Raw genomic sequence first — 9,307 nt, 5'->3', positions numbered from 1 at the left:
ATCTCAACATGCATCAACACCCTGTTCCATTGTAGATTATCATAGAGTTCAGAGAATATCAGGGTTGGAAGGGACCTCAGGAGATCATCTAGTCCAACCCCCTGCTCAAAGCAGGACCAATCCCCAGACAGATTTTTGCCCCAGATCCCTAAATGACCCCCTCAAGGATTGAACTCACAACCCTGGGTTTAGCAGGCCAATGCTCAAACCACTGAGCTATTCCCCCCTTCCTCCTGGATTAGTTACACAGGGAATTGTCCAGCTCACAGAAACACAGCCAGGCTCCCACATTTCTGTACCCTGAACACCACCTCCACGCTACACAAGCCACAGCCACTTACCAGGCATCTCACCTCCTGCTTCTTGCTCCCTTGAGAGCAACTGCTGAGTCTGGCTAGACACCTCTGGAGTGGAGAAGAGTTCCTGGCTTCCTGCCCCACTGGGCGACCCCACCAGGAGCTGCGCATCCTCATCTAACTCCACCTCTTCATCAATAACTTCCGCCAACAATAGCTTAGGTCCTCTGTCCGCCGCCCCAGGCCCTCTGAAGTATCCACGGGGCTCTTGGCAATGGAGGTGGGGTTGCCACCGAGGATAGCGTCCAGCTCCTTATAGAACCAGCAGATCTTAGGTGAAGCACCTGAACGACAGTTCACCTCCCTCGCCTTATGGTACGCCTGCCTTATCTCCTTTATCTTCGCTCTGCACTGCAGCGTGTCCCGATCACAGCCCTGTTCACACAAGCCTCGAGAAATCTGCCTGTAGGTATCCCAATTCCTACGGCTCAAGCGCAGCTGGGACTGCACAGCCTCCTGATGGACGGGGAGAGAGCCGCGACCGCCTTACAGACAGTTAGGGCTTAGAACATTTTCACTGGTTCACCTTAAAGATTTACACGTCACACTGGCTTCTCCACATGCCGTCTGAACCCATCAGCTTCTTTAATAGCAAAGAAACACCTGACTAGACAGACCTTTGTTACATATTAGGTACATAGTTCTTCTTCATCATATTTCTATTTAAAATAGACGGCATGAGCAGTTCCTGAGTCTCCTTTCAATTACATGGACCAGGCAGTCCTGCCCTGCCCGGCCCCACAGGACTGCAAATCCCACCTCTAGATGCCACCCAAGAGTCACCTGCTGGCTGGAACGGAGGTAGGTGTGGGGAGAAGTTCCTGGCTGGGTCACATCTAGACGGGGGGGAGGGGGTTGTCCTGGCTGCATCCCAGCTAGATGCATGAGTGTGTGTGGGACAGAGACACATAGTTGGATCCCACCTACACGGGGGAAAGGGGGTAGCTCCCTAATGGAGTACACTGTGACAGTTCTCTAAATTTACTACCACCGGTCTGCTCTTCCCTACGCTGCTCAACCAAGTTCCCTTCCCCGCCCCACACAGTCTCTGCTGGTCATCAGGGGGACAGGACCACTCGCTGGTCTGCATCTGCTGGTGCTGTGTCAGGCCCACTGGCTCCAAGAAGCCCCTCAGGCCCTGGCAATGGCAGAGGGGTGTTGGTGTGAGTGACCTGGTGCCGGGTGAGGTTGGCCAACCTACCAAACCGCTTGCCACAGTCAGCACAGCTGTATGGCCGCTCCCCGGTGTGTGTGCGCTGGTGTCGTCTCAGGCTTGAGCTCTCTGCAAAGCTCTTGCCGCAGTCAGTGCATTGGAAAGGCCTCTCCCCGGTGTGTGTGCGCTGGTGCTTGGCCAGCGCATTGGTGTTGCTGAAGTTCTTGCTGCAAACATCACAGCGGTGCGGCGGCTCCCCGCTGTGTGTGTGTTGGTGTGTTCTCAAGTTTGAGCTCTCTGCAAAACTCTTGCCACAGTAAGCACAGCTGTACGGCCGCTCCCCGGTGTGTGTGCGCCGGTGTCTTCTCAGGCTTGAACTCTGTGCAAAGCCCTTACCACAGTCAGCACAGTGATACGGCCGCTCCCCCGTGTGTATGCGCCGGTGTCTTCTCAGGATTGAGCTCTGTGCAAAGCACTTGCTGCAGTCAGCACAGCGGTATGGCCGCTCTCCGGTGTGCGTGCGCCGGTGTCTTCTCAGGCTTGAGCTCTCTGCAAAGCCCTTTCCGCAGTCAGCGCAGTGGTACGGCCGCTCCCCCGTGTGTGTGCGCTGATGTATTCTCAGGTGTGACCTCTCTGCAAAGCCCTTGCTGCAGTCAGCACAGCGGTGCGGACGCTCCCCGGTGTGTATGTGCTGATGAGTTCTCAGGTGTGAGCTCTGTGCAAAGCCCTTCCCGCAGTCAGCACAGCAGGAAAGCCGCTCTCCGGTGTGCGTACGCGGGTGTATTTTCAGGACTGAGGACTGGCTGAAGCTCCTGCCACAGCCAGACCATGTCCTCGTTCCTCCCAGGATCTCGTGCCCTGCTGGAGAAAGCAGAGGCAATCCCGGTGTTAGCTCACGGTTAAGGATACAGGTTTGTCAAGGATGGGAAAATGTCACGGATGGAGCGATTTCCCCATTTCTCTGTGTCTGTTTTTTGGATGTGCGCCTCACGCTGCAATGGCAGCTCCTATCTGACAAGGCTGGACCGAACACCTCGCTCTGGGTACTGAGACCTGGCCTGCGGGGTTACAGCGCCGCTCAGGTTTGCCCCCACCCACAGTCATGATGTGGGGGAGGCGGGTCAAACTTCAGTGAATGGCCTTGGCCCCCAGATCTTGTCTAGCCCGCACCAACAACTCTGCATCAGGCTGGGGTTAGGGTTGCAGTGCTGGGGGGGTAAAGTGCTTCTTTGGGCAGTTGGTGCCCCCCCTTTGTTAAACATCATGGAGCCGTCACAGTAAGTTTAGTGACTTGTGACTTTTAGTAAATTTACTGTAACTGCGCCGTAATTTTTTATATGAAATGCCGTGAGAAATCTGCAGTCTGACTCAGGGTGGTTCTATCCTATGTTGCTTATGCAGCACTTAGCGCCTGCTCCCATGTGCGTCATGTGCCTCATGGGTCTTGTTTGATGCTTAAATTGTAGCTTGCCCAGGAAACAGGCAGCAGCTGGCACAGCGGGGCCCTGATCCAGAACTAGGGGCTCTAACTGCTAACAAACAGGGTCCGGGGTTTGTTTTCACACTGATTTTGGTTTTATTTCAATCAGAGGTTTTTATTTTCATGTTTCTGGTTCTGCACTGTCTCCTGTTTTATAGCACAAGGCCTGTGCCCCAGTGTTTGTGCTGTTTAAACGATATTGGTTTGAAACTAGTTGAGGGGCTACAATCCCCTCATGTGGACGCAGTGAGACCGGTATAAAGCTGTTTAGCACAACGTAGCTTATTCCTGCGGGGAAGTCAGTCCCTTTCAATAAATTCCTTCTAAAGAAGTCATTCACCCTCGGCCTCACGTTTCATTCTTTGTGCAAAACTAAAACTAAACTAAAATTCTCAAGGAGGGGAAGGGAAAGGCTGGGGAGATAAATCACTCAGGGTTTGTGTGATGTAACCTGAAAAACATGTCGGTATTGTTTCAAAACCCAATCAGTGACACTGCTGACCTGGAAGGAGTTAATGGTTGCCACACAGCAGGCCTTTGATCTACAGACTGCATTAAGGCTGAGGGCTGTGCTAAGCATTGACACTGAAGCAATGTAAGTGACAACGGTTTCGTGCCACTGAGAGAGCAGGAGGAGAGGGGGATGTGACAAAGGCCATTCCACCACCCTCTCCCTCACACCCAGCCCATCCACCAGGGTATTCCAAGTCGTGCCCCACAGGATGATTTCGTCTGGCCCCCAAACACATCCGTTCCCCCAGCAGCAGCTGCCTGGAACGTGGGGAAGTTTTAGAGCATTACAATGAAACACTGCAAGTGCGAGAGACCTTCTCTACAAAACGGTGTCCTCCGCGTGGCGTAACCTCGCACTCATCGTATATGACTTACTCCTGGGGAGAATTCTGTGCTACTCCGTGCACGCATATTTAAGGAGCCCTGCAGATTTCTAATTTTTCATGCAGAAAAAAGCTTCTGCCAAAACGTTGCTGCAGTTCCGCCTTTTGCCCACCAAAGGGTGCTGTGGTGATAGAACAAAGTTGCAGCTCCCTGCAGCGAGGGAGTCAGGGGCTGTGGGGGAGAACAGACTGGGGCAGGGGCTGAATGGGAATGGAGGCACAGGGCCACAGGGGAAGGGAGGTGCAGAGACACATGGTGATGGGGGAGGTTTGCAGAGCTACATAGGGACAGGGGAGTGGCTGGGTGGGGGCACAGAGACACATGGCGATAGGGGCAGATGTGCCTAACTGAATGGGAGAGGCTAGGGGTCGGCCAGGGTTTGCATGGGGGAAGCTCCCTAACAAATCCCTCTCCTGCCCCCCCCAAAAAAGCCTGTTCCATACTTTTCCCACCCGTACACAACAACCCTCCAAGTTCACACCCAGGCTCCCTTCTCAGCAATTTACTTCCCTCTCCCTCAGCTCCTCCATTACCCCTGACTCCCCCAAGCTTTTGCACTGCTTCTGAGTGGTGTGGGAAATACGGTTCTGTAGTGTAGTTTAAATGAATTATTACTCAGAGTTCTGTATTAATACGCCTAGTAAGAAATCTATTTGTCAAAAAACGTTTCCTGAATCTTTTTTGTTGTTACAGACATACTTGCTTTGAGGTATTTTGAAATAAATAACTAAAAATAATTGAAACTGGTGTGATTATAGTGTGTTATTTTGACAAATAAAATATGCAGGATTTTAAAATATTGTGCGCAGAACTTTAAATTTTTTGGCGCAGAATTCCACCAGGAGTAATGACTGATCCTGCTCTGCCCTGAGTCATTCCCAGCTTTCTCCTTGCTTGCTGGGGTCAGGTTTCTCCAGTCTGAGAGGTCACGTGCGAAATGAAGTGGCAATGAGGGAGTGGGGTGGAGCCAGTGACTCGGGGATGCTCTCCCAGGCTACGAGCAGGTTTTTGCCCCTGTCTGAGCTATGTCCGGATCCAGGTGCCCAAGGCCATAGGACACCAGCACACACAGCTTGAGTCAGGGGGGGCAGCAGCATGAAGCCCATTTGAAAAATCTCGAGGGAACCCCTGCCTTGGTATGATTTTCTGAGGTGTGTGAAGCCTAGAAGAAAGTGTTGTGGTCTATGGACCAACAGGCATCTCTTTCTACCCAGGTGCTTGTCTGACCCCCAAGTGCCAGTGATCCACTGACACACACAGATGAAGTTTATCCTCAGAGCTGCAATGCCCTTCCCATTACACACTTGAGGAACCTGAGGCATGGTGGAGCTGTAGTGACTCACTTCTAGAAATGAGCCAAGATGTTTTCAATCCTACTACAATGTCCTACCCACTTGGTAATTGCAGCTTCCATATTCTCCCCTCACCACGGAGACCTCTCTCTTTCCCACAGCATCCTCTGAAATCTCCCACCCCACATTGTCCCATATCACTATCCCACCCCTCTTCCAAGTTCATCACCTCCCCATCTCCAATCCATTTCTCTTTCGCAGCTTTAGGGTCCCATCATTTTTAGGTCCCATTGTAGGTCACAGATAGCCAATGAGTAGGAAAGACAGGAAGTATGATAGTAAGACCCCCTGGCTTAACTAGATCTTCAATGACCTGAAACTCAAAAAACAGTCAGACAAGAAGTGGAAACTAGGTCAAATTACAAAGGATGAATATTAAAAAAACAAAACCCAACAAGCATGTAGGGACAAAACTAGAAAGGCCAAGGCAAAAAACTATATTAAAATAACTAGGGCTATAAAGGGGAACAAGAAAGCTTTTACAAATATATGGGAAGCAAGAGGAAGACCATGGACAGGCTAGGCCCATTACTAAATGAGGAGGGAAAGACAATAAGAGAAAATGCAGCAATGGCCAAACAGTTAAATGCCTCTTTTGTTTCAGTTTTCACCAAAAAAGTTAGCATTGATCAGTCGACTAACATAGTGAACATCAGTGTCAAAGGGGTAGGATCTGAGCCTAAAATAGGAAAAGAAATAGTTATGAATTACTTAGACAAGTTAGATGCCTTCAATAAGGCAGGGCCTGATGAAATACATCCTAGAATACATAAGGATCTGGCTGAAGAGATCTCTGAGCCATTAGTGATTATCTCTGAGAACTTGTGGAGGATGGTAGAGACCCCCAAGGACTGGAAAAGGGCAAATATAGTAATCAGTTATAGAAAGGGGAATAAGGACAATTCGGGGAATTATAGACCAGTCATCGTAACTTCAAAACCTGGAAAAATAATGGAGCAAGTAATCAAACATTCTATTTGTGAGCACTTAGAAGGAAATAAAGTAATAAGTAAGAGACAATATGGATTTGTCGAGAACAAATTATGTGAAACCAACCTAATATCCTTCTTTGACAGGTAACAAGCCCTGTGGATAGGGAAGAAGCAGTAGATGTCACATCTCGACTTTAGATCCTGTCTTACCTGACCTTCTCATAAACAAACTAGAGAAATATAGTCTAGGCAAACCTACTATAAGGTGGGTGCACAACTGGTTGGAAAACCGCATTCAGAGAGTAGTTATTATGGTTCACAAATGAACTGAAAGGACATCTTGAGTGGGATCCCGCAGGGATCTGTCCTGGGTCCAGTTCTATTCCATATCTTCATAAATGATTTGGACAGTGGCACAGAGAATACACTCAAAGTTTACAGATGATTCCAAGCTGGGAGGGGTTGCAAGTGCTTTAGAGGACAGGATTAGAATTCAAAAGGATGTTGACAAACTGGAGAAATGGTTGGCATTAAATAAGATGAAATTCAATAAGACCATATGCAAAGTACTACACTTAAATTAGAATAATCAGTTACACAAATACAGAATGGGAAATGACAGCCTAGGAAGGAGTACTGCAGAAAACCATATGGGGTTATAATGGATCACAAACTAAATATGAGTCAACAATGGAATACTGTTGGGAAAAAAAGCAAATATCATTCTGGGATGTATAAGCAGGAGTGTTGCAAGCAAGATGCGAGAAGTAATTCTTCCACTCTACTCAGCACTGGTAAGGCCTCAACTGGAGTAGTGTGTCCAGTTCTGGGCCCCGCACTTCAGAAAGGATGTGGACAAATTGGAGAATATCAGACGAGATCAACAAGAAGATCAGGAAAACATGACAACCAATGACAAAAGATTGAAAAAATGGGTTTGTTTAGTCTGGAGAAGAGAAGGGGGAGGAGGGGACGACGACTTGATAAAAGTCTTCAAGTACGTAAAAGGTTGTTACAAAGAAGTGGGTGATAAATTGTTCTCCTTATCCACTGAGGCCAGGACAAGATGTAAATGGGCTTAAATTGCAGCAAGGGAGATTTAGGTTAGATATTAGGAAAAACTTTGAAACTCTGAGGGTGGTTAAGCACTGGAACAAAATTATCTAGGGAGGTTGTGGAATCTCCATCATTGAAAGTTTTTAAGAAAAGGTTAGAAACACACTTGTCAGGGATGGTCTAGATAATACTTAGTCTTGTCTTAGTGCAGGAGACCGGACGAGATGACCTACGGAGGTCCCATCTACTCCCACATTTTTATGATTTCTATGATTCATAGATATCAAGGCCAGACAGGCTCATTGTGCCCATCCAGCCTGGCTTCCTGCCTTTCCCAGCCAGAGAAACTCCCCCGCGATTCCTGCCTCTGGCCCAGTAACTCCTCGCTGAGTTAGAGCGGGGCTTTGAGAGAGAGTCGCCCCATCTCCACCAACAGACTCCCAGTGAGGGAGAATCCATTGCATCCTGAGGGGAGCTCTCCCAGTGGTTCATTCCCCTCCCAGATAAACACTGGCCCCTAATTTGTCTCTCTTCAGCTCCCAGCCAATGGATCTCGCTCTGCCTTTGCCTTCTACATCAAGGAGCGCTCTGCTAGCAGGTGTGTAAATCAGAAGGGATCGGATTATTATGACTCACCTGAGGAGGGGCTGTCAGGTCCTGAGTTTTTCCTGGAGTCCTCGGCATCCCTGATCCAGAGCTCAGCCTCCCCTAACTCGATCCGTTGGATTAAGTCCGGTGTGGAACCTGAATAGCCTGTTTGGGGAGAAAGAATCAGTTCTGGGGGCAGGGACTCATTTATATGTTTGTGCAGCCCACCACAACAGGACCCTAATCTCTGTCAGCGTTTGTCTGCGCAGCAACTGGCACGACGAGGCCCCAGTCTCGGACGCTGCTTGAGAGGAAAGCGCAAGAGATCCCAAGCAGGAGAATAATGAAATAAAGCTTCCTTAGAGATTTCTTCCCATCTCCCACCAGGCAAGTTCAGTTCGTACTTTGAAGCAGCAACGTCTATGACCCTTCTCAATTTGCTTTGGGGGCTGAGTCATGGCAGGTGGCACCGTTACACACACCTACCAGTTCTTTTGCTTAGGATGCAGCATTGTTCAACTATGGTGTGGTTGTTAAATTTATGATGTTCATTCTTTTTGGCGAGGTGGGGAGCTAAGTTCCCACTAAGCTGCGCGGCTGTGCTGCAAACCATCAAGGGCTGCACAAGGGCACAACCATAGGGGTCTGGACTGGAGAGGCGCCGCTGCTGGGGAAAGACGCTTCTCCACCTGACCCAGCCCTGGAGCTGCTGCGGCCGGGGAGAGGCGCCTCTCCCCCGGCCCGCTGCAGCAAGAGAGGGCTGGGGGAGTCCTCTCTCTCCGTCGCAGCCCTGGGGCAGCCTGCACCCCAAACCCTCATCCCTGGTCCCACTCCAGAGCCCTCACCCCCACACTCCAACCCTCTGTGACAGCCTTGAAACCCCTCCCTCACCCTGAACCCCTCATCCCCAGCCCCACCCCAGAGCCCTCATCCCCAGCCAGAGCCCTAACTCCCCCCACCCCAACCCTTAGCCCCAGCCCTGAGCCACCTCCCACACTCCAAACCCCTCAGCCCCACCGCCGCCACACATCACCTCCATATTGGTGCACAGAACAAAATTTATTCTGTACATGGATGTAAAAACGTAGCAGGAACATTGTGGGGGAGCTGTTCCAAGCAGCAGGAGACTTTTCTCTCAGCCTTATTTGTCTAACTGGAGCCAGTTCTTGAGGTTGAGTTCCTGCCCTCAGTGTCTGGGCTGGGATACCTGGAAGAGGTGGTTACAACCACCTCTGTGCCAGGACTGGGGTATAATGCAAGTAAACCGGTTACATTAACATTACCCTAAGGCTCTATAGCCCTGATTTCTCCTTTAACAGGAAGCCGACCTGAGAGGGGCTGACATTTGCCACCACTTGGCCACTCGGTGGCACATGGCAGCTGAGGCATTCAGGGAGCCCACTGCAGTGAATAAACGAAGGGAACTCAGTCCTTACCCAGGGAAACGAGGGCCCAGTAATTCCTCAGCATCTGGTCCCGGTACAGCTGCTTCT

At 50.1% G+C, this 9,307-nt stretch overlaps 1 protein-coding gene across 1 annotated transcript; it reads right to left on the bottom strand.

The window, feature by feature from the left end:
* Nucleotides 1-518: 518 nt before the first annotated feature.
* Nucleotides 519-9,301, bottom strand: LOC112117613 (zinc finger protein 239-like). The gene is made up of 3 exons (XM_026660999.2): nt 9,251-9,301; nt 7,863-7,979; nt 519-2,370 (listed from the first exon to the last, which is right to left on the bottom strand). The coding sequence occupies exons 1-3, from the start codon at nt 9,282-9,284 to the stop codon at nt 1,415-1,417; spliced, it is 1,107 nt and encodes a 368-aa protein (XP_026516784.1). The 5' UTR covers nt 9,285-9,301; the 3' UTR covers nt 519-1,414.
* Between the last annotated feature and the right edge of the window lie 6 nt (nt 9,302-9,307).

The sequence above is a fragment of the Terrapene carolina genome, unplaced genomic scaffold (genome assembly GCF_002925995.2).
Source record: "Terrapene carolina triunguis isolate 2854851 unplaced genomic scaffold, T_m_triunguis-2.0 Scaffold926, whole genome shotgun sequence".
In the NCBI taxonomy this organism is placed as follows: Eukaryota; Metazoa; Chordata; order Testudines; family Emydidae; genus Terrapene; species Terrapene triunguis.
The sequence above is the reverse complement of the archived record's forward strand: the minus strand, read 5'-3'. Positions and strand labels throughout refer to the sequence as shown.

What these genes read in the sequence shown, in the direction of transcription:
- LOC112117613 (XM_026660999.2), bottom strand. Translation starts at nt 9,284, where the DNA reads ATGCTGAGGAATTACTGGGCCCTCGTTTCCCTGG. An exon ending in CTGGGCCCTCGTTTCCCTGG is followed by an intron (nt 7,980 to 9,250) that starts GTAAGGACTGAG and finishes CTCCCCAAACAG; the next exon opens with GCTATTCAGGTTCCACACCG. An exon ending in ACCTGACAGCCCCTCCTCAG is followed by an intron (nt 2,371 to 7,862) that starts GTGAGTCATAAT and finishes TGCTTTCTCCAG; the next exon opens with CAGGGCACGAGATCCTGGGA.